The sequence below is a fragment of the Dermacentor variabilis genome, unplaced genomic scaffold (assembly GCF_050947875.1).
Source record: "Dermacentor variabilis isolate Ectoservices unplaced genomic scaffold, ASM5094787v1 scaffold_24, whole genome shotgun sequence".
NCBI lineage: Eukaryota > Metazoa > Arthropoda > Arachnida > Ixodida > Ixodidae > Dermacentor > Dermacentor variabilis.
Genome location: NW_027460412.1, coordinates 946,825 through 972,522, shown reverse-complemented (window position 1 = coordinate 972,522; position 25,698 = coordinate 946,825). Strand labels below are relative to the sequence as shown.

General features: G+C 46.7%; 1 protein-coding gene across 7 annotated transcripts in view; it reads right to left on the bottom strand.

Annotated features, from left to right (window-relative positions):
• Positions 1–25,698, bottom strand: part of DCTN4-p62 (dynactin subunit 4) — a 446,441-nt gene that overhangs the window by 187,600 nt on the left and 233,143 nt on the right. For all 7 annotated transcript variants that reach the window (XM_075678493.1, XM_075678497.1, XM_075678495.1 and 4 more), the window contains exon 8: positions 11,803–11,876. In XM_075678493.1, coding sequence (XP_075534608.1) covers positions 11,803–11,876 — 74 coding nt within the window. The remainder of the gene's footprint in view (positions 1–11,802; positions 11,877–25,698) is intronic.

The window sequence follows — 25,698 nt, the reverse complement described above, 5'->3', positions numbered from 1 at the left end:
GAGTCCCGGACCAGGACGAATTTTTCTTCAACTATGAGGCTTTTCTTTCGAGGAACCCGTATGGGTTTCCTTTGTAGCAATTGCTACGAATGGGTGGATGTCTCATTTTCCCTTTATTCATTATATTGTTCTTGTAACGTCTTTCCCACCATGCCTTAGATGATTGAAAGCATTGTTAATGACTATTGCTGCAAACCACTAACTCCTGCAACAGTATCGGGCCCCTCAGTTAACCCCCTTTCTTCTCGTTTAGTATTGCTTCAAGTGTCTCACAAAAAACAAAGTGCGCAGAATGCACTATGCCTTTTTCTGTATCCTGTGGGCAAGTAAATGCGAGCGAGTGAACTGTGGCAAAGTCGACGGATGTCGTCTGCTGTGGGATTACTATAGTAGCCCGTTTCAAGTGCAGTACGGCATGTAATTAGGACTGTATTCATTATTAGGTGCTGCTAAAAGTGGGTGTGTTGTTTTCGAGTGTAATGGATACAGTATGGGTTCTGCGCCCTGACTACGGTTGGCTACGGCAGCTTTAGGTAAAATAAATTGAAAAAGGAAGTGTGAAATGTTTTATTTTAATGAATAAATTGTGGTACAACTCAACCAATTGCAAAACACATTCTTGATGACATCATAAAGCGACGCACCATTTCTGCATCTGCATGGCAGCCATCGTGCACCACCAGAGTGGCATCGTCTGACTTATCACTACTACATTTCACCACCAACTGGTCACCATCAACTACATGAGCAACGCATTGTTCATGGTGCCGCTGCTAGCTGTTCCAAGACACTGTCACCGAAAATTGTCACTTGCACAAGGCAACAAATATTGCTGCACAAGACTATGTGCAAACTGCCATCAAAATATACTATTAACTACCGACACTCTTGTATCTACTACACTACACCACCAACTGACTGCCAAAAGATGCATTCATTTACTCAATATATGTCGGGAGCAACCAATAACATGGTGATGTCAAATTGACGTAGGCCGGAACTACTACAGGGTGTCTACCAAGTTGACACTTTCAAATTCCCCGAGTTTTGCAAGTTTTTCCTGAGTGCCTTTGCAAAATTCCCTAAGTGACGCAGAAGTATGTTTTATGTCAAGACGGGCTGAAGTCATGTCGCCAGATGCTGTTGCTCTCTAGTAGGCTGGCGAAAAAATAAAAAAAAAGCGTATTAATCCAGCTTGAATACTAAGGAGTAGTGTTTATATTATTCAAAAACAGAATAGAAGGGAGGTGTTAGTAAAATGCACAATAAATAAAATGCCCCTGAAAAGAATATTGCAAATCGAGTCTGACATTCTCAAATATGAATAAAAAGGAGATACATACAGAAGTAAATATTTTCAAACATGAGCTTTTTCTATCAACTGATAGCAACTCAGTGGTATGAGCCCCAAACTTTGTCGCAATTAAGAATCTCTCCTAACAGCTTGTAAGTCATCGTCAACTGTCCAGACATACCCTCAGCCTGAGCATGATCGACGCCGTAATACATCTTCAAGGGGAGTATGGTAGCGCGATTCAAAGACGGGACAAGAGAAGACACAAAGGGACACACACAGCGCTAACTTCCAACACTGTTTATTGTCGAAAACCAGGTCATACTTATACACTCAGACAACATGAGTCACAGCCACGTGAACAGATTAACAATCAGAGCGATACATTTTGTGATATGTTAAGCCATGCGCAAAAATTTCAGTTCTTTTTCAGAGAGAGCCAACAATGATTTGCTGATACATGAATCCCCTAGGGCATCAATCTGCTCGGCTTCTATTATAAGTCTAGTGAGTTCACACTTGTTTCTACCGGTAATGATTGTTGATTCGAAGAGAGGGGAGCACTTATATTGCTTACAATGAGGGGAGAGAAACCCATCTGATACAAGTTTGTCGACTTTATTTTTGTGTTCGCGCAGTCTATCATTAATGCATCTGCCCGACTGTCCGACGTAATACTTCCCACACGATAAGGGTATACGATATATAATTGAAGTCTTACATTCAGTCTCTGAACAGTCTCTGAACGCCTGTCGGTACACATATAGGCATATCGGTGCTCGTACTGTTCCAGGAGATACCAGGTGCACCCGTGTATAATTAACGAATACGCATTGTGTCCCGTGGCAATAGGCCCTTCCCTTTACGAGCAGTAAAACAGCACTTAACAAGTGGAGAAGGAGAGGGACACAGACAACAGCGCTGACTAACAACCAAGTGCCGTTATTCTTTCAGTCAGCATATATATATACTCCGCCGCTATCTCAAAGCACAGAACAGGATTCAGCATGCGCAGGGGAGAAAAATGCAATTAATGCAATAGGAAGGCAACGTCCTTCGAAAGGAGAGAAATGGAGGGAAAACTTACACATGCTTCGCCACTAACATGAATGTGGAAAGCTTCGGAAATAAGACGTGCGCGGTCATAGCGGTATTTTCACAGATATGTCACATCTTTTAAAAGACGGCTTGCAGCCGAATTCATTGAAATGCAGTGATAAGTGACTATATCTAGCTCGTTTTTGAACTTTGAGTGTTTGCGCATGTGTTCATTGGTGCATCGCCCGTTTGACCGATATAAAAACGCTTGCATGAAAGAGGAATCTTAAAAACCACCCAGTCACAACAGTCACCAACAAATCTCTGTCTGTGCTATTTTTTACAACTTCTTTTGTTGTTCTCGGTCACCCTATTGACTTGATGGCACAGGCTACCTAACTTACTTCTGGCAGCGAACAGCAACCTAGTGCCTGCCCTACTGACAACCTTTTTGAGATTACGCGCAACCTGGTGCACATATGGGATAACTGCAACAATTTCCCGTGAGTGATTCTCAGATTGAGTAGCTGTCGATTGCTTTAAGGCTTGTTGCGAGGCTTACAGCGATGGTGGTTAAAAGCGGTACCGGGATACCTGCAAGCTTCAGCCTGGCTACTTGCATTTGGAAGCTTGCATCCACTTGGTGGTCGCAAGGCCTGATGAGGGTCGCCTTCATGCAAGAACTTGCAATACCATGCTTGACTATCTTTGAGTGCGCGGAGGAAAAGGGAAGAAGGCTCTTATGAGACCGAGGAGCGTAACCCCAACATACATGATTGTTTGAGAACGATAGCTCCAAGTCTAAGAAACGCAGCTTGTTGTCTGGCGGATGCTCCGTGGTCAATTCAAACAAATCTAAAACTATGCGGAACAGGTCAAATATTATAGCAGCAGCAGGCTCCGCGTCAGTAGTTAGTAATGTAAAAAATTAAAAAGTCATCAACGTATCGCATCACTTTTACAGTGCTTAGTTCCAAGATTGCAGTCATAGCTGGCTAATAAAATGTCGCTAAGAACAGGGACTATACATGAACCGATGCACACACCTTTCTTCTGTATAAAAAGCTTATCCTCCATGGAAACGTAAGTGGAAGTGGTCCCATGCTTGTTATGCTTCAACACATTACTTTTCCATATGCTTCACCAAGTAACATTCTTGTACAGAGGCGAAGCTGATTTTCGGGAACCGGCATTATGTAACGCACCATGTTTCCGAGCTTCGAAGCCAATCGCGAGGACCACAAATGTGGAATCGGTGCTATTGCTGAGAGCGGCGAATTCATTAAATGAAAAATGTGGCACTCAACGGCAAGAAGCTTAATAGCGAATGTCGAAGCAGCTAGGCCTAGCGTTGCCGCAGTGCATGGTGGCTATGGCTGCCAGGGGATATGCGTGTTGAAGGCGCCGGTTCGAGGAAGCAAGATAATCAATACGGTAGCAGTGGTGGCTTTGATTAATGGTGTTTCAAACCTGCGGTGATGGCAAAAAGTCAGGAAAATCGGACGGCGAAGGGTATTCTTGCGTCCGAAATTTCAAACGTTCTGATACATCGATTCTATGGGGTACGTGATGGTGCCACGAAGCCGTCCGAATTATCGGGCATCTGGAAAGTCGGTCGTTGACTGTACACTGGCAACTCCTCCAGCCGACAACAGGGCGTCAAAGACTATTCGTTGCGATTCCTGTCAGTTACTTGAGCCAGCATAACCGCAACTTTCGTTGCCTTTCAATAAAATTACACCTAATTTTCCCCAATAGATCTCAATAATTCCCTGAGTTTTCCGTGAGTTTTTCTAAACTATTCAAAATCCCTGAGAATTCCTGGTTCTCCTAGTTTTCCCGGTTAGTAGACCCCTTGTACTAAATGGTGTTATTAATTTTCTGGTTTTGCTAAAACAGCCAATCAACGTGCAACATTGTCAGAGGCGTGGCCAAGGCGATAGTATCGCTGAAGAAGATCGTTTCAGAATACGGCCCCTGGTCCACTGCATTCGATATTCGACATTTATCAAACAACTCCACTACAGTTGCAGCAGGATGGTGGCCCATGCCTTGACTACAGTGGAACCTGGTTACTACAAACACCCCATTATCAAACATTTCAGCAATCCCCTGCTGACTGCTCATTGTTTCAATGTAAAATATTTCAGTACTGTAAACTTCAGAATACCGAACTTCTCAGAATAATCATTAGTAACAAATTAAATGATGGGGTTTTACGTGCCAAAACCACTTCCTGATTATGAGGCACGCTGTAGTGGAGGACTCCGGTAATTTTGACCACCTGGGCTTCTTTAACGTGCACCTGAATCTAAGTACACGGGTGTTATCGCATTTTGCCCCTATCGAAATGCGGCCGCCGTGGCCGGGATTCGATCCCGCAACCTCGTGCTCAGCAGCCCAACACCATAGTCACTGAGCAACCACGGTGGGTAGAACAATAATCATTATTAAGATTCCGTGTCATGGTAACCACACCTCAGTACTACGAATTAATATTCAGAAATCTGGAGATTCTTAGATTTCCGTGTATCCTTCCCGGCAGCCGGAACAGTATGCTAGCAGACGACAAGGTGCAGAGTAAGGACGGCTTGGCAAATGGATCAAGGCAGAAAGCTGGGCTAGTTCGTGTGTCATCATTATTCAAAAGACTAGAGCAAAATAGCAGGGACACAGACAGACAAGACGACAGGACGAGCGCTAAACATCAACTGAGGTTTTTACTGTGAGCGAAGGTAAATATATACATTTCGTTGGTGCATGCGCACACAGGGTTAAAACAGTACGAGCCCATTCTAATAAAAATGTGGCAGACTGTTCTGTAAGTACATTTTTTTTCTTTTTTGGACAAGGCAAGTGAAGCCGTGCTGACACAGTTTAGTTATCACCTTCCCTGTCCATGTGATATGCCTCACAAATCTCGCGCCCCCACCTTGTGCCTCCCCTACCAAGCACAAACGTGGTATCAAACGCAGGCACGCACCCGCATGGCTTACAGTGCATGGCCAAATGGCCGCCCCCCCGCTAATGAATCTACCAGCGTTCGGTGCTCTCGTAGCCGTTCATTTAGGCAGCGGCCAGTCTGCCCCACGTAGCATCTACCGAAAGAAAGAGGTATGCGGTAAACGACTCCAACAATGCAGGGTACAAACTTGCATTCATGTTTTATGGCGCAGACCGGTTTTTTTCTTTTCGTTTACCGCTTTGCACATGCGCACCAGCTTTTCAGGGGCAGTGAACATCACATCCACGCCGCACTTCTTTCCAACTTTTCTCAGCCGGTGCGATAGCTGGTGCGCATACGGTATAGCTGTACGCTTCAGCTTCTTGCAGCTTTTTTCTGCTGCCACGCCAGGGCGTCCACCTGCCCTGATTTCTTTCAGGATGCATTCCGCCACAGCCGTCACGATATCTTTTGGAAAAACGGCATTCTGCAACCAAAGCACTTGCTTCTGCAAACTAGCCTCAATTTTATGGTGGGAAGACTTTTCGAGAGCACCACGCAGGCAATTTTTAGCTTTTGAGTGAGCCGTATTATATGCTAAAATTTCCTTTCTTGTGCGTGGCTGGTACGACCAGCAGATGTGCCCTGTGCCAAAGTACAAACACAGCTCGAGGAATTGAAGACACCTGTTCATCGGCACTTCATGCGTGAACTTTAGTTTGCCAGAACAATCACCGAAAATCTCTAAAACACTTTTTACAACCTGTGGTTTGTCGCTCTCGTTGTCAACATTCACAAACACAATAAAATCATCGACATACTATATAAAACACCTCACAACACGTTTTTCCTCTTTCGTGCACGCTGCCACGCGCTTGTCAAATTGGCCTAAAAATATTTCGCTAAGTATTGGAGCTATGCAGGAGCCTATGCAAATACAGTCGAACCCGGCTATATCGAACTCGCAAAAAAACGCCTATCAGTTCGATATAGGGCATAATTCGATATAAGCCTGCTATTTAATTGGATGTCATAAAAGCACATACCATTTATAAGATCACTTTATTGATTAAACTAGCTTAGTTTCACAAGAAATAGTCCTGCATTTTCTTCTGCTTTGGCAATTTCGCTGCCTGCGACGCACGCACTTTACCACATTAAGGAGTCGGAGCAGCTGAGGCCGCAACTTTCCGCATTCGCGCAGAAGCACAGGACTAGTGCGAGCGCACCAATCCTTCGGAGGATGTGGGCCAAGGACCGTCGTTGCTTTCCTCATTGTGCCCACTTTCACTTGTGCTCAGTACGATGTTGGCAATGTAGTCTTCGTTTTCGGGCTCTCCCGTGGTCGCGACACATCATTTGCGCTCACAAACTCATCCACCGTTGATTCGTCAACAGCTTCCGGAAATTCTGACAGTTCGCTCCAAACTTCGGCAACACTGGCAACGGCTTCGTCGCATTCATCAGAATTTACGGTCATCACCAAGCACGCGAAAGTCGGCACGTCTGAAGCAATTTCAGATTAACCACTCGTACACGGCCGTGCGTACGGGTCGGGCGCCACAGGCACCGGGTCGCGAGTTTGGACGCTTTAGCCCTAATCTCCCCCTTATTCTTCAAGATCGTGCCGAGAGTGCTCCTCGGAATCTTGTGCTCTGCGGGGACATCCGACTTCTCACCGCGTTCGACACAATTTATGATTGCGAGCTTCACGACGAAAGGCAAATTCTTCCGCTTCATCACGGCAACACTGAGAGAGAAGGCCTACAAGGCGCACATAAAAACAGCGAGACAAGTCGCACCCTCGCCATCTTGCATGACGAGGGCACAAGAGCATCTGATTGGCTGTGTGAGCAAGCGCTGTGGGCGGGCCAGGATCATTTTTTGCAGGCGGGGGGTGCCGACGGCTCGTCCGAGGCAGCGCGGTCGGGCGCGGTCACGTAGGGAGAGCGGTAGGATGGAGCCGCGCAGCCGGGTTTTCTCCGCCCACGCGAGGGAAAGCCAACTTCAGGGGGCAATTTCCGCCGCTTGACGTTCGATATATCGGGTGTCACTGCTATTTTTGTTCGATGTAAGCGTAATTATTGCGATATATACTCATTGTAACTATATCGTGTCCAGAAATTGTTCGATATATAGAATAATTAATAATATATATATATAATAATAAAGGATAAAGAATTATTTACACCTGCGCAAACAGCAAGTTGTTCTTAATGGGGTAAACTCGGCTCCAATGCAGGTGCTATCGGGAGTGCCTCAAGGCTCTGTGCTTGGGCCTCTTTTGTTCCTAGTTTATATTAATGATTTAGTAGTAGGCCTTAATTCAACAGTTAGACTGTATGCCGACGACTGCGTCATGTATCGTGCAGTGAAATGTTATGCCGATATGTCTGTCTTACAGGACAACCTTGAAAAAGTTTCTATTTGGTGCAAGCGGTGGCAGATGATTCTGAATACTGGTAAATGCTACCATGTGCAGTTTACAAAGAAAAAGAAAAAATTCCCCAGTTCCTATTGCCTAAATAATATTGCACTCAGTACCGCTAAGGATGTTCAGTACCTCGGAGTTACGTTTTCTGAAACGCTTGACTGGACTAATCATGTTAACTCAATTAGCGCGAAAGCTTACCGTCGTCTTCACTTTTTCCGACGAAATTTTAAGCATTCTCCTTCATCACTGAAGGCAACCTTGTATTTAACAAACATCAGGCCTATTCTAGAATATGCATGCGTTATCTGGGATCCATACACTATAAACCTCACAGAAAAAATAGAACGCGTCCAAAAGCAAGCAGCACGCTTCGTAACAGGAAATTATAATTTTACTACCAAAGGATCCAGAATAAGGGAAGGGTTGGGTTGGAAAACTCTTTCTTCACGCAGGAAAATCCTAAGATTCAAATTCCTTTACAATATATATAGAAGTAAAACTGGTATCGACAAAACACTGTTCATCAAGGAGCCGCATTACGTTTCATCTAGGAGAGACCACGCTAACAAAATTAGAGTTTATCAGTGCCGTACCAATGTGTTTAAGTATTCATTTTTTCCTAACACGATTAGCGATTGGAATGAGCTCCCTAATGAAGTGATGGCAGCTTCTAGTTTTGAAAATGCTATTGAGAGTCATATTCTTTGATTGTTCTGTTATTCATCTCTGCACATACGGTACTTTTTTTTCTGTTTTGTTAGTTAGTTACTTTGTCACTCACTTTGTTGTGTACTTTGTTAGTTTCTGTTCCGCTTTGCGAATTTCAGTGCTTAAACTATGTTCTATTTACTGATGTATTCTTTTGATGTTGCTGAATATGTTTCCATTGTGACCACCTGTATTTTAACCCCCCTACGATAATGCCGAACAGGCGATGTAGGTATACCGAATAAATAAATAAATAAATAATTCGATGTAAACGGGTTCGATATAGTCGGGTTCGACTGTACCATCTTTTTGCACGAACAACTTACTGTTAAAACAAATGTAGGTGGAAGAGAGGTAGCACTCAACTAATGCTACAAAGCCATTTACAGAAACCCCGCTACTATTTTGGAACTGGACAGCCCCCCAGCTTTCAATCCGCTCTTTTACTGCGTCTAACAACTCTCTTTGGGGAATGGAATAAAAGAGCTCCTCAAAATCAACTGAAAAAAGCAAAATTGGCTCGTGAAGCACCATCTTGCTCACCCAAAAATTCAATCACATCCTTTGAGTTGCTCACACGAAAAGGATCTCCTACGTCTATTTGGCTAAGATGCTTTTGTAGGTGTTTTGATACTAGACCTTGCCAGGCTTCTTTCTCGGATACAATTGCTTCGAGAGGCATGCCATCTTTAAGGGTTTTTGCAGAAAAAAATACGTTCAGCCCCGGCATATTCGCAGCTTTTACAGACTTGTGTAGTCCTGTCAAACTGATCTGTTCACACAGTTTTAATGCCTCTGATTTTACTTTCCTGCCAGATCTTTCCAAGGGAACAAAATTCTTTTCAATAGCCTGCTTAGCCTTTTCATGATACATCGTTTTGGGCAACACGACTAAACCACCCTCCTTATCAGCAGTCAGCAAACAGAGATTATTTTTCCTGAGGTAATGAATTGTTTTGCTCACCGCTAGCGTTGCCCCAAGTGAACACGGCTTTCTACTTGACAGGCAGTCGACACCTTCGGAAATACATCTAGCTTTCTCTTCCGCCTCTGCACATTGCCCAACTTTCCTAACCATGGTAAGGAGTCTGAGCGGTGTCTCATTAACCTCATTACAAAATTTAGGCCCGCAGCTCAAAACCCTTTGAACTTTATCTGGGAGACCACATTCCGCGAAACACAACACTTTTTTCTTCTTATGAACATCTTGGGAATCCTCTTTTGCTTTTTTCCAAGCACGCAAAGATGGCAGGCCGAAAGACCACAGAAACTCGGTAACATTAAAGAAGTTAGGCAGTTGGAAAGTTGGGCAATGTGCAGAAGCAGAAGAGAAAGCTAGATGTATTTCCGAAGGTGTCGACTGCCTGTCAAGTAGAAAGCCGTCAGTCATTCAGTCACTGGGGTCACAGTGCATTAGTGTGCCTTCCTTAACCTTGTACAGCGCTGAATATGGTTTTTTTGGATTCTGTCGCATGAGTGCACTCTTGTGATCGGATGTTGGTGGCTCCACCACATGGTGCTCACTGCGCATGTTCTAGTTTCAGCTGTCTATAAAGGAGCGACGCAATAAAATGATGTCAGTTGAGAGTCCTGTCGTCTTTCTTGTGTCTGTTGTTTTGCGCTAAACAAAGTATTCAGGCGGATAATCGTCGCCACAGGCTATTTAACGCGGTATGCTGAGACAAAGACGCTGCCTCGAAGCAAAGCTTCCGAGCTTGCCCAGTTATTCATACAGAGCATCGTCTTACAGCATGGCGCCCCATCGCACGTCATCACAGACTGAGGCAAAGCCTTTACAGTACAGCTCATTGAAGACGTTTTTAAACTCAGCTGCACAATCCATCGAAGGAAAACTGCCTATCAGTCGCAGACAAACGGCTTGACCGAATGACTGAACAAAACGATGACTGACATGCTATGTACGTAGACGTACAGCACAAGACGTGAGACGAGATACTCCCTTACGTCACGTTTGCATATAATACTGCTAAGCAAGAAACAACACGCTTCACGCCGTTTTACCTCGTTTACGGCAGTGATGTGCAGACTATGTTAGAAGCAATGCTGCCGCGCGACAGCATCGCTCATCTCGACCTCGCCCAAGATGCCGAACTTTTCGTGCAACGCGCGGAAGAAGCCCGTCAGCTTGCCCGAGTGCACATAAAGCAACAACAGAGCATCGATGCGCACCGTTACAATCTCCGCCATCGACATGTCGAGTTCCAACCTGGTGATCAAGTTTTGGTCTGGACTCTCGTGCGCCGAAAAGGTCTATCCGAGAAGCTTTTGAGTCGCTATTTCGGACCTTACAGAGTGTTGCAGCGAATTAGTGACTTGAATTACGAAGTCCTTTCTGACGGAAGCCAGCCTCACCGACGTCGATAACCGCAATCGGAGATTGTGCACGTTGTGCGGTTGAAACCGTACTATAGCCCCTAATATTCGACGTTTTCAGCCGCTTCGGTTAGTTTTTGTTGTTACTCGTCCATCAGTGCCTTGTGACTATACTGCACACCACAGTGATTGTGACTATAGCCTATGTGTTCATCGTAGACCATCTCGGCGCTATCAGGTCAAGCCTATGTATGCTTTCCTTCTTTCTTTTTTTGAAGAGCGGGTAATGCCATATGGTGTGGTGCAGCAAGGGACTGAAGAAGAGGAGAACGAGGTTCATCTCGGCATCGCGCGTCGCCGCTTACGTTTTTGTAAAGTGCAACCGCCTGTATCTTCATTCAGCTTGTATACTCCAGCAGGGTATACGCGACAATATTCTAATTGACATCAAGAGAAAAAAATTGAGCTGGGTAGGTCGTGTAATGCGCCGGTTAGATAACCATTGGACCATTAGGGTTACAGAATGGGTACAAAGAGAAGGGAAACGCAGTTGAGGACGGCAGAAGACTAGGTGGAGCGATGAAATTAGGAAATTTGCAGGTGCTAGTTGGAATCGGTTGGCACAGTACAGGGGTAATTGGAGATCGCAGGGAGAGGCTTTCGTCCTGCAGTGGACATAAATCAGGCTGATGATGACTATAATTGGGCAACTACAGTAACCACTTTTTGTCAGCTGCTGTTTTTGATTTGAAATCTGCCCAAGTTAGGCCACAAATCAGCATTTTCGGCCATTCACTAAGTGTTGGAGACACAGATGTGACACTGCCGCAGTTGTGCTTGTGATCACCATTGGAGTCAGGCACGTGTGTGCCGACCCTTCGAGTCCCTATTGTCCCTGTGCGGTCAGGATCACAATACCTAGTTTTAGCCCATAAAAATGTATCACCCAGGTCTTTTGGTCGGGATCAAATTGGCCGGAGTCAAATTAATGGAAGTCATGCCGATCATGTTACTCCAATCACATTGAACATAGGCAACGAAGCAACTCACAATGCGGCCATCTGGATCTTGAACTTGATGCTAGCAGGGCTGAATTCGGGCTTGCTCAGGTTGTGCTCACACTCCTGGCAAAGAGAAAGAACAGAGCCACTTGTTGAGACAAAGACATGGGAGGCTGCAAAAATGGCCTTACGACCTGTTCTGAGCATACAAAAGAACAAGCAAGTGCCAGTTGCTCCTAGCAATACAGTGCTCAGCAGCTGTTTTGTTTATTGCCCTCTTCTTGTGTCTGCACGTGTAACTTTTTTTTTAATGTGGTACTACAAACTGCAAAATAACAATCATTAAATAATTTCGGTGTCATGTTAGGAACACCTCAGTACTACGAATTGATATTCTAAAACCCAGGGATCCTCAGATTTCAGGGCATCCTTCGTGGCAACCAAAGTGGCACATGAGATCAAAATACCCGAGATTGTGTGTGAGAAGAAATTTATGTCACGGAGGCACGGCCAGACTGGACTCTCCATGCGCGGTGAGGGTCCAGTCCAGTCGTGGCAAACCTGTAGCAACTAAGTGGCAGAAGCGACAATACATCAGGTTTCACGAGTGCATACTTCACCAAGACTGCTGTTGGGTTTCCGAGTGCATACTTCACCCAGACTGGTGTTGCCTAGCAATGGAAGCGCATCTCTTCCTTTCCTCACGCTCATTTCTGCAGCTGTATACACATGTGCACTGAGAATTGTAAGCTCCATGCTCTCGGAAGATGGCCTGTCCTTTCAGAATAGTGCCATTTACATGCACTTTGGAATAGTTCAAGTGCCCACCTCAAGTGAGACGGTTGCTATTTCAGCAGCAAAGAATGTGTGTGTATGTGTGTGTGTGGGGTGTACCATTGCACTTTGGAGGCAACATGGAGCCTTGTCGATGATTTTGCTGGCTTCTTGAGCTAAGGTTACTACATGGTGCAAAAAAGACGTGAGGCGTGCAGACAGGACACAAGAGTAGAGAAGTGGACAACACGAACGCCGACTATCAACTGAAGGGAGCACTGAGACGAAAAAGAAAGAGACACAAAACTCATCTGCGCAAGCTCAGGAATGGTATCACCACGTGTCAGTCGGGTACACGTGCCGGTCTACGTAAGAGATAATTGCTAAGGTACTTAATCTCTTCCTTGTGTAAAGTAATCGAAGGCTGACTCACGCACGCACTTCCACCATTATAGATATGCCATGCCACTACGCGTATCTTCATTCCTATGCCGGTACAATATCGCGCATTCATCTAACTCTGGTTCAGGACAACATTCATTTGGGCTAGATGGTGCATACTTCAATTAGGAAGGAACCGCGCCAACTAAGACGATCACACAAAAAAGGGCCCTGTGTTTTCGAAATATAGTTCAGGAAAACATTCATTTGGGCTAGATGGTGCATACTTGAATTAGGAAGGAACAGCGCCAACTCTGATCATCTTAGTTGGCGCTGTTCCTTCCCAATTCAAATCTAACTCTGGCGTGCAGTTACAATCTTGGCAATGTAGGGAAAGATTAGAAGGCGATCATCTGGTTAACGACCTTTTATGTTCCATAGCCTCTGATTGATACACCGTCCCGTTTGCCCTACGTAGAACTGGCCACAGCTAAGGGGAATTTTATAAACCACACCCATACCACAGTCAGTAAAACTATTGTTCTTATTGTGCTTCACTGGACAAATATCTGTTCTTTTTTTGCCTTTTACCTGCTCCTTTTTCCTCTGTATGGCAGCACATATCTTACCTAGCTTATTGAGAGCAGTGAAAGCAACATTACCATCATATCTACTTGCAAGTTTTTTAAGCCGATGCGATACCGAATGAATGTACGGAATAGCCACTACTCTTGTTTTGCTATTACTGCTTTTTGTAATCACGTCAATCCCCCTCGAAACCAACTTCTTAAGGCGCTCAGCCACAGTGGCCACTGCTACACCAAGATAACCTCCTTCTAATAGGCGCTGGACCTGCGCACTAGAACTGGCGCTCATTTTGTGCATGCAGGATCCGGTGAGAGAAGACTTAAGGCACGACATGGCAATTCCGTTTTTTACTACTTTGGAATGCTTGGATTGAAAGTTTAGCAACGGCTTCGAAGATCTTGGGGAGTACTGCCAACAAACGTGATTTTGTTCGAAGACCAAGGAAATGTCACGAAATTGAATTACGCGTCGCTGAGGAAATTCCTTGGTAAACTTTAATCCTCCTCCATAAAGTTTAAATTGCTCACTTACTGAGGTAGCAGCGGAATCGAATCCTTCCCTATAGCCGAAAATCAGGTAATCATCAACGTAACGAAATACCTTGATAACGCTATCACCTAACGCTTTCTCTAAGCAGCTGTCAACATTACTCAGGTAAATATTGCTAAGAATAGGGGCAACCTTTGAGCCAATACAGATGCCTGATTTCTGCAGAAAAACGCCATCTCTTTACCCAATCAGCATCGACTTCAAGTACATTGCAAGAATTTCTAAAAAGCTCCCGTGGAAACACCGAAATTGGTAATAAAAGCCGACTCTTGCACTTGTTCTTTAATGCACTCGTTTACAGAATTTAGCAACCCATGATGCGGCAAGGAATAATACAGGTCTTCGATATCCATACTAAAAGCTGTACAATCACCAGGATTTTCCTCTCTCAAATATTGAACTAGTGCCTGAGAATTATGCAAGCAAAAGAATTAGCAAGCAATTACGCAAAAGCCGTTTCGCTTGCGAAAAGAACTTCTTTATGGCCAAAAGACTATGCACAAACAATGACTATGCACAAACGCAATAGAGTTGAAACTCAAGAAGGTTGAAACATCACTGTCAGCCATTAAGGAACTGGGTACCAAAGTATCCAGTCCCGAAATAACTGTTCAGGGATTGCAAAAAAAGCGAGTTTTGAAGACAGAAGTAGGCGAAACAATCTTCTGGTTTTTGAAAACACTGAAAGATTGGAAGAAACACAGGACTCCCTTGGATCAATCTTAGTTCTGTGCAAAGATAAGCCAAGTGTAGAAGTGAATTCTGTGGAAAGACTGCATAGGATAGGGCACACGCAACCGAATAAACCAAGATTGGTAATATTAAAGTTCATAGACAATCGGGGAAAAAAGAATTGCGCCAAAAAACAGCTTCAAGCTGAAACGAGCGACTTTTTCAGTGTCAGAGGACTTCTCGGCAGCCACCAAGCAAATCCGGAAGAACTTATGGGATAGTGCATCCAATAACAGAAAAGCCTAGGTGCGAAGATGAAACTAGCATATTGACACGTGTGCTGATCTTTATCGGGCAACCACGTTTCGCCGTCTAACAAATTTTATCGCACAGCGCAGGACGCGCCTGCATGTACCCGAAGTTTCTCGAAAGTTATTGATGCTTCTATCCGCTGTCTGTTGTCGCCGAACCTTATGCTATCCGATTTCATCGCCTTGCACGAATGGTGTAGAACTTTGTGGAAGGCACGCGGGTCCCCACGATTAGTCCGGAACATTCGACGATTGATGTATAAAAGCCGACGCGATTGACCCGTTGATCAGGTTTTCGACGATCGCCGACCGTGTTCGCCGCTATCGTTGTGCTATAAGTGTAGCCTGTTTTTGTGGGCACAGGTTCGCCCAATAAAAGTCAGTTTTGTCTTTCACAGTATTGCTACTGTGTTCTTCAACGTCACCACCACGTGACATCTGGTGGATGTGCTTGTGCGTTCATGTACCGAGCGCCCCCACAAAGCCGCGATCCAAGTCCCAAGCCCGAGGACAAAACCAACATCGCCCAAGACCAGCGTACTAGCCGCCGACTGCAAGGACTGCCCTCAGAGCACGGACTTCTACCTGAGACGAGCAGGAAGATTGCCACCAAGTCCACCCCAATGGCAGCCCCAGCGCCCCCCGTCGTGCTGCAGCAGCAAAGGGGGCCCCGACGTTCCACGGTTCAACATTCGAGGACCCGGAAACCTGGCTCGAGAGGTATAAGAGGGTCGCTGCATTTAACAGCTGGAACAGCGATGCCGACCCGGAAATGTCAGAGGAAAAGAAAGTCCGGCTACTGATGTGTGGTGTAAGGGAGGAACTTTTCGCCGGTATGGTACGGAGCCCACCGAAGACTGTCGACGAGTTTCTTCGCGAGGCCGCTAGCATCGAGGAAGACACTGGAAATGCGGAACCAGCAATTCAACCGCCGCACGAATTCGACAAGCTACGCCGGAGTTCAGTGACTGGCCACCGACGACCCTCGCGAGACTATCCGAGCGGTCGTGCGTGAGGAGCTACAGAAACTGTTCCCGTCATCACAGCCTCAAGTGGCTTCGATTGCCAATGTCGTATGTGAGGAGCTCCAACAACAACTCGGAGTAGCCCCTGAATCGCCGTAGCCTCAGCCGCAAGCGATGACAAATGCCGCTGTAGCCCGCCGTCACGTTCCCCCTCCGCACCCACGGCAGGGCCCAGTGATGACACAGTTCCGTCGTCCACCACCACCCTCACCGCCGCCATGACGCCAACCCGTCACCCCACGGGGCATACTAAGGAAGACTGACGTTTGGCGCGTCCCCAACCACCGTCCGCTTTGCTATCACTGCGGAGAAGCCGGGCACATCTACCGCCGATGCCCATACCGGGAGGTGGGACTCCGAGGGTTTGCCGTTAACGCGCCCCGACCACAGACTGGCGAACGACCTCGCGATATCGCCGACTACCTCGCCATCACTCAGTGGAGCCCTCGACGATCGTCCCGTTTGCCGTCACCTGGCCGCTACTTGTCGCCGCAGCGCCGTCCATACACTGACCCATCACGGGGTCGCTCTGCGAGCCCATATCCGGAAAACTAAAAGCAGCAACCGATGGAGGTGCGGTTGCTGTTCATCGAACTGATGAAGATCCTCCGCCGCCGCCGACGATGAAGAGACCATCTAGACGACATAATAACGACACGCCGCCGTCCCGACGAAATCAGGAAGCCAAGACTACACCGACGAAAGACGACTTGACGACGCGACGTTCCAACTTCCAATTCAACACGACGCAGCCGTGATCCGACGCCAAGACCTAACTGCAACGCCAGACGAAGAACCACCGACCTCGAGGTGCTTCTGGACGGCCACGCAGTTATCGCCTTAGTGGACACAGGGGCTGATTACTCCGTAATGAGTGGACACATCGCCGCCCAGTTGAAGAAAGTTAAGACCGCATGGGAAGGCCCTCAAATTCGGACTGCTGGAGGACACCTCATCACGCCGACTGGAATCTGCACGGCAAGAATAACCATTCATGATCGGACTTACCCTGCCACCTTCGTTATCCTCTAACAGTGTTCACGAGACGTCATTCTCGGTATGGACTTCCTGGACCAACACGGCGCAATCATCGACCTGAAGTCGAAGTCAATAACGCTGTGGGAAGATAACGCGATGCCGTCGGAGAGCCCCCGTAGTCACCACGCCTTGAGTGTGCTCGAACATCAAGTGAGCAACCCGCGTCGCTCCAGCATTGTTATTTTGGTCGGCACCGAAACACCCCCTGACGCAGAAGGCGTCATCGAAGGCGACCAACGTCTACTGCTAGACCGTGAAATTTGCGTCGCAAGAGGGATCGCTCGACTGCATGGAGGGAAAACTGAAGTGTTGCTAACCAACTTCAGCCAAGAGTTCAAGCACATCAACAAGGGCACGACAATCGCATATATCGAGGAAATTGTGGAAACCTGCAATGCCTTTGTCCTCTCGGATTCAGCCGCATCTACCCCGATGAGCATAGTCCTCGAACCAGACTTCGACGTGAATCCAAGTCTTCCTATGAGTAAGCAGCAACAGATCAGAAGTCTTCTCTGACGATACAAAGACTGCTTTTCCATGTCATCGAGGATTCGACAAACACCAGTTGCAAAGCATCGCATAATAACCGAAGAGAGCGCTCGACCACTCCAACAGAGCCCTTACCGAGTTTCACCGCGAGAACGTGAAGCTATAAGATAACAAGTCGACGAAATGCTGCGCGACGACATCATCCAGCCGTCGAAAAGCCTGTGGGCATCCCCTGTTGTCCGGGTGAAGAAAAAGAACGGAACACTACGTTTCTGCGTCGATTATCGCCGTCTGAACAAGATCACGAAGAAGGACGTATACCCCCTCCCACGGATAGACGACACAATGGATCGGCTCTGCAACACTAAATACTTTTCGTCGATGGACCTCAAGTCTGGCTATTGGCAAATAGAAGTCGACGAAAGAGATCGCGAAAAGACCGCCTTTATCACCCCAGACGGCCTCTTCGAGTTCAAGGTTATGCCATTTGGACTGTGCTCGGCGCCTGCAACGTTCCAACGTGTGATGGACACGATTTTAGCAGGATTGAAGTGGTAGACCTGTCTCGTTTACTTGGATGACGTCGTTGTCTTTGCCGGAAACTTCGACGATCACCTTAGACGGCTTGCAACAGTACTAGAGGCCATCAAGTCATCACGACTCACTCTGAAGCCAGAAAAGTGCAGCTTCGCTTACGATGAGCTTCTGTTCCTAGGCCACGTCATCAGCAAGTTTGGAGTCCGCCCCGACCCACAGAAGACTGCTGCCATCGCAAAGTTCCCACAGCCCGTCGACAAGAAGGCAGTGCGTCGATTCCTTGCATGGGATGTGGACCTACTACAAGTGCTTTGTCAAGGTCTTTTCGCACATCGCTGAGCCGCTGACACAGCTAACTAAATGTGACGTCGAGTTCAAGTGGGGAAATGCCGCAGGCCAATGCATTTCAAGAACTCAAACGACGCATGCAGTCGCCACCCGTACTTGCGCACTTCGATGAGGACGCCGATACCGAAATCCACACTGACGCCAGTAGACTAGGCCTCGGTGCCGTCCTAGTCCAGAGAAAAGATAGACATGAACACGTGATAGCTTACGCTAGCCGATCATTATCAAAAGCAGAAGGCAATTATTCTATAACCGAAAAGGAATGCCTCGCCATTGTTCGGGCTACAGCGAAATTTCGCCCTTACCTATATGGCAGGCCATTTAATGCCGTCAGCGACCATCACGCCTTATGTTGGCTAGCGAACTTAAAGGATCCTTCAGGACGGCTGGCGCGGTAGAGCCTAAGACTGCAAGAATATCATATCACTGTAACTTATATGTTCGGACGAAAACACTCTGATGCCGATTGCCTATCACGCGTCCCCATTGACCCGCCGCTGCAAGATGACGAGGATGACGACGCGTTCCTTGGAACAATAAGCGCGGAAGACTTTGCCGAACAGTAACGAGGAGACCCAGTGCTAGAAGCCCTATTCGAGCATTTCGAAGGGCACACCAACGTTGTCCCTGGGGCATTTAGGCGTGGATTGTCTTTGTTTCACGCTTCAAAACAACCTACTCGTGCAGAAGAACTTCTCACCAGTCCGCGCCAACTACCTTCTTGTTGTTCCGTCGGCGCTGCGTCCAGAAGTACTGCGCGCCCTACACGACAATCCGACCGCTGGGCACCTCGGTTTCTCCCGGACGCTATCGAGGATACAAGAAAGGTATTACTGGCCGCACCTAACCGCCGATGTTGCCCGTTACGTAAAGACATGCCGAGACTGTCAGCGACGCAAGACACCACCGACAAGGCCAGCGGGATTACTACAGCCGATCAAGCCTCCTTACTGACCTTTTCAGCAGATAGGGATGGACTTGTTGGGACCGTTTCCAACATCAACTTCCGGGAATAAGTGGATCGTCGTGGCGACGGACTATCTCACCCGTTTCGCAGAAACTAAAGCTCTACCGAAAGGCAGCGCAGCCGAAGTGACGAAATTTTTCGTCGAGGACATCCTGCTGCGACATGGTGCTCCAAAAGTCCGCATCACTGAAAGAGGAACGGCTTTTACAGCAGAGCTCATGCAAGCCATTCTGCAATACAGCCAACAATTCACAGGCGGACAACTGCCTACCATCCACAGACGAATGGTCTCATGGAACACCTGAACGAGACCCTCGCCGACATGCTAGCAATGTATGTCGACGTCGAGCACAAGACGTGAGATGGGGTCCTGCCATACGTAACATTCGCTTACAACACGGCGGTGCAAGAAACAACACAGATCACGCCATTTAAGCTGGTTTACGGCAGGAACCCGACGACGACGCTCGACGCCATGCTGCCGCACGTCACTGACGAGGAAAATCTTGACGTCGCTACGTATCTCCAGCGCGCCGAAGAAGCCCGACAGCTCGCCCGCCTGCGGATCAAGAACCAGCAGAGGACCGACAGCCGACACTACTACCTCCGATGACGCTTCGTTGAGTACCAGCCCGGCGACCGTGTTTGGGTATGGACCCCGATACGCCGACGAGGACTCTGTGAGAAACTACTGCGACGCTATTTCGGACCCTACAAGGTCATCCGACGTATTGGCGCACTTGACTATGAGGTCGTGCCAGATGGCATATCGCGCACGATCTGAAGTGGTCCACGTGGTGCGACTCAAGCCCTTTTACGCACGCTGACGAACTTCATTTTGTTGTTTTCTTTGCTACGAGTGCTTTTCTTTATTACTTTCATTTGTTTGCAGCATCGGGTCGATGCTTTTTAACAGGGGGGTAATGACACGTGTACTTATCTTTATCGGGCAACCACGTTTCGCCGCCTAACAAATGTTGTCGCACAGCGCTGGACGTGCCTGCATGTATGCAAAGTTTCTGGAAAGTTATCGATGCTTCTATCCGCTGTCTGTTGTCGCCGAACCTTATGCTATCCGATTTCATCGCCTTGCACGAACGGTGTAGAACTTTGTGGAAGACACGCGGGTCCCCACGATTAGTCCGGAACATTCGACGATTGATGTATAAAAGCCGACGCGCTTCACCCATTGATGAGATTTTCGACGATCGCCGACCGTATTCGCCGCTATCATTGTGCTATAAGTGTATCCTGTTTTTGTGGGCACAGGTTCGCCCAATAAAAGTAAGCTTTGTCTTTCACAGAATTCCTACTGTGTTCTTCAACGTCACCACCACGTGACAATATGCCAAGATTAAAATTGATAATCAGATATATGAATGGGACACTTCATATGAAAATAGTTCCCCTCAGTCAGCGCAGCAGCAGGCTTCATGATAAACAGCGACGTAAAAGCGAAGGAACAAAAGTTTTGATGTCTGAACATAAACGCCAGACCTAGAAAGTAATGACGCACACGCCACTTGTGCTAATAACAACAGAAACTTGGTTGCACTGCGATATTAATGATCATGAAATACCAGGCTACAGGATATACCATAATGACAGAGATTCCCATGGTGGCAGTGTCACCACACTGTTTCAAGAATCACCAAGTGTGATGCAATAAAAACAATGAAACATTCGATTTCCTTGATGTCAGCATTAAGGGAATTGAATGTGGTATTGTTGATATTTTTTTAAACGAGCTCAATGTTGTCATCAGGGGTTTTTATTGTCCACCCAGTTGTTGCGACAAGAAGGCGACTCCTTCCATCCAAGCCATTGTCCAGCAGGAGCTCGCCAGCAGGGGAATTCACTCTGTATGCACCATGGCCAGCCTAACGCAAACTTCATGGCATCCATCCTCATAATATTGAGAGCAGCGATTCTCTATACAATATTGCAACCATGCTGCATAGAGAACCCTTGACGATCGACTGATATGCTCAAATTGTCACCGTATGGGCAAAGTCGCCCGTTGCTATGCCGCCCACTGGTCTGCAACGCCGTCTACCCCTTACCACCGTCCGGACAACAACCGCTTCCCACCATCAACCCAGTCGTATTTCCCCAACACAAATGGTCCCACAAGGATAAATAGCCGTTCCCCATTGCCATGTGGTCACCAGCAACGCTCGCCTCCAAGCCGCTGCCCGTTGTCGCGCTCACCGCAGTCTCGCTGCCCGTAGTCCCCCTATAGCCCTGCACGTGCCTATCAGGAAAACTAAGCAGTGCAGCTTCCGGAGGTGATGCTGCATTGACGACTCCCTCCACAGATACTCTTCTGATGCTGCCGACGAGACGAAGCTTGATAGACGTTGATGATAATGGCGCCACTAGTTCCGTGTTCAACACAGGGGCACTCATCTTCGTTGTCGCCTTCATAAAGTGCTCACACCTGCCACTTCCTGCATCCTCCACATCGCTGATGGAAGGACTCCTGCCATTGTTGGTGTGTGCAACGCCCGCGTCTGCATTACTGGTCATCCCACTTCAGTCCAATTTGATGTCATCAAGCAGTGCCCCCATGACCTAATACTCGGCTTAGAATTTTTTTCCAGTCATTCTGCCCTCATTGATTGTGTGACTGGTGCTGTTCAGCTTGAGCTGCCCCATCTTCCCGATATTCCAGCGGACATACCACCACGCTTATGGTCTCACTATCATGTTCGCTTGCCATCTCAAGCTGCTACATACGTTACTTCTGACATCTTCGCACACAATGTTCTCAATGGCGACTACGTCTTGTCTCCAATTATCGACATTCCGTTAGCCCGCAATGTCGCCCTTGCTTGCACCATTGTTTCCATTGCTGACAGTACAGTGGAGGTTCCCCTTCTCAACATCAGCCAGTTGACCAAGCTTATCCCACAAGGCATGTCACTGGCACCAATATCCATGCTTGATCCCTGCAAGATTGCCACTTTGTATGCAGATGTTTCATGGCCTTCCTGTTCTGCCAACTTCGCTCCTTCATCTCCCAGCTACATTAACAAAATGATCACTCTCGATCTGATCCTGGCGCAAGCTTAAGATCTCTACTACGTCCTGCCGTCCTAACGTGACATCTGTAATTTTGACGTCACCCTCTAGGCCAAACGTGTATATGTGTGTAAATGGAAATCAATAAACCAAATCAAATCAAATCAAAAGTAAATGCATGCGCATATCACAATGTACCAATACTACTAATCCGCATACATATTTCCTCAATAATAGCCCTCTCTCAGTTGTCTCATCGTACAAATACCTTGGACTGAACGTCACCAGCCACCTTTCCTGGCACATGCATATCGACATTATATGTAGCAATGCCAATTGCATGTTGGGATATTTGCGCCGAAACTTCTCACCTGCACCATCGTCACTGAAACTAACTCTTTAGAAAACATTAGTTCGCTCCAAACTAGAATAGGCATGCGCCATTTGGGACCCGGCTAACATTACACTCATAAACAGCATAGAAGCCATTCAAAATCGTGCAGCATGTTTCATCTTATCAAACTACTCCCGATATGCTAGAATTACCTCAATGAAAACAACAGTTAGATTGCCAGAACTTTTCTTTCTGTCGTAGATGTTCCGCCTTTCGCCCTTCCATAAAATCTACCACCACAACTCTTTGTTGAAAAAGCAGCTTATCACCCCACCGTCATACATATCATCTCGCTCTGACGACAGTCTTAAAGTTGGTTTGCCGTCTTCACGTACTAAACTTTATAGCAATGCATTCATCCCTAGCACAAGCAAACGTTGAAACCACCTTCCCGCCACCGTTGCAGCCATCCTGGATACCGACATCTTCAAAACCAGCATTCATGAAACGCCACATTGAATGTCAATTGTTTTATGTTCACCCACTCCTTTCTGTAATGCCTTCAGGCCTTGAAGGTATCTTAAATAAATAAATAAATGATCACAGCAGCGCACCAAATCACGCAGCGACACCTCCGACCAGCATTTCTCTACCCCTGCCATAAAGGAAGAGCTTAGGAGAGACTCCTCAACGCCATGCGCGAAGAAAAAAAAGAAATAACCATGACGAACATTTGTTCCCAGGCGCACATCACTGTTAACTTCTGTTAGTGACGGGTTAGTTACCTCTGTTAATGTCGCGGCACCACCATGTACCCATAGAGTCAACCTACAATAACGTCTGAAACTTCGCACACAAAACAGCCTCGCCGTCTGACTTTCCAGACATTTTGCCACGAACGCATCCGAAACAGCATTTATCGAAGCCACCACCAGTGCCATTCCGATTATCGCGCCGCCTTGAGCCCGCGCTCTTGCACACAGATCCGCTGGCAGCCATAGCCACACCACAGCAACACTATGCCTAGCTACTTTGACGTCAGATGCCAAGCTTCTTGCTGTTCGGTGCCATTTTTTTCACTGAAGCAATTTGCCGCTGTTAGCAATGGCGCCGACTTCACTTTTGTAATCCCCGCCAATGGCGCGTTGCATATTGCCGGTTTCCGAATGTCAACATTGCCCCAATATAGAAGTCTTACGCAGTGAAGCGTACCAAAAGTTCGAAGGGGCAGTTGTCATGGGACATGGTATGTTTTCTTTAATTATACACTCATACACCCGCCGTATCCTATTCCCGAATGAGCACTGATACGTCTAATAACTGACTAATCTGTAAATATGTGTGACTAAATCATGTGGAACTTCCCACTCGTGTTAGCTCATGCAGCGTACATGCACCACTGCAGGTAAGACCTCCATTCAATTAGCTTCCTTTAATTCGAACTTCTTTCAATTCGAACTTTTCGGGCCCCTTCAAGTTCGAATTATCGAGATTCGACTGTATCTACCTAACAAACAAGTAAGGAAAGACATTCTTGGCATGAGAGCCGAATCCGCACAGGAGGGTTGAAACCTCTGTAGAACACAAACCAAGGCAGTAAAGCTACTTGGAAACAATCCTTAAACTGTACCGGTAGTTGCCTGTGAAGTGTAGACCTATAGAGAACTGATTCTCATTGTGGAGCAGGACCAGAGGAATTACTACTCGTAAATGAACTGGAATGTGTGTTGGTGTCCTGAGTGCCTTTAGGAGCCCTGTCTTGGGAGAGAGTGTCGGATGGAAGCTCAGCAGATACTTCTGCATGGGATGAACCCGGTCGGGACATTCCGCCATGCCGTTGGGCGCCATCTTTAACCCGTCGGGTAGAGGTAGAAGGGTGGTGGGGACTGCCTATTTGCGCACCCGGGCGAGGAAGGTTGATTGATTGATGGGTTTTAATGGCGCAAGGGCATCTTTGGCCAAAGAGCGCCAAGGCTATGGATATATTAACCAATTTATAGTATAAATACAAGAATCAGACCAGAATGGTAAGCACAATGAAGTGCGCTATTAAAGAGGCAGATATTTCCTAGTTGAAAAGATATAAAAAGCCTAGCTAAACAATGCTGTTAATTTTATAACAGATATTTCATCTGTGCGTGGGTTAGAGATTTCGGTGACTATGAGCAATCACTTGTTGCATATATGTTATATGCTATGTATGTGTTATACAGATTATTTGTAGTTTTCAGTAACTATAAGTCATAAATTTCGCCATGAAGCCATCAGTACTTTTACCTTGCGAAAAGGTGCAAGACCTCGAGGCATTCAACTCCTTAGGCTCCTCAGGTTTGTGATGGAGCATGGCAGTTTGGGTTGTAGCATACATTGTTTAAAAAATTGACATTGGCAAGGTATTTAAAAACTCTGCTGACAGTAAGCATAGGGTCATGGGATAAAAATAATGCAAGGTGAGATGGTATATTATGCATGTGAAGTTCTTGAAAGTGCTGTAATCTTGCATGGTGAAGTCTTGGACATTCAATTAAGATGTGCTGGACTGTGAGATCTCCATATTTTGTGCATATGGGTGGTTGTGTGCCTGTTAATAGCTAAATGTGTGTTGCATATGTGTGTCCTATACGTAGCCTGCACAGTGTGGTTTCTGTTAGTCTTGTGACTTTTTGCTCGAAAAATTTGCCTAGTTAGGGTTTTATTGCATGTAATTTGTTTTCAGTTTCTTTATCCCACTGATGCTGCCAGTGCTGGTGTAGTCCGGTTATGGAAGGAAGGTTTAATATCTCGACTAGGGACCTTATTTAACTTCAATTTCATCATGTAGACCCGCTTCTCTATAATTCAGATCTGCCACCTTGTTTCCTGGGGCTGTATTCTGAAACATTCGCCTTCCGTGAAAGTTTCGATGCCG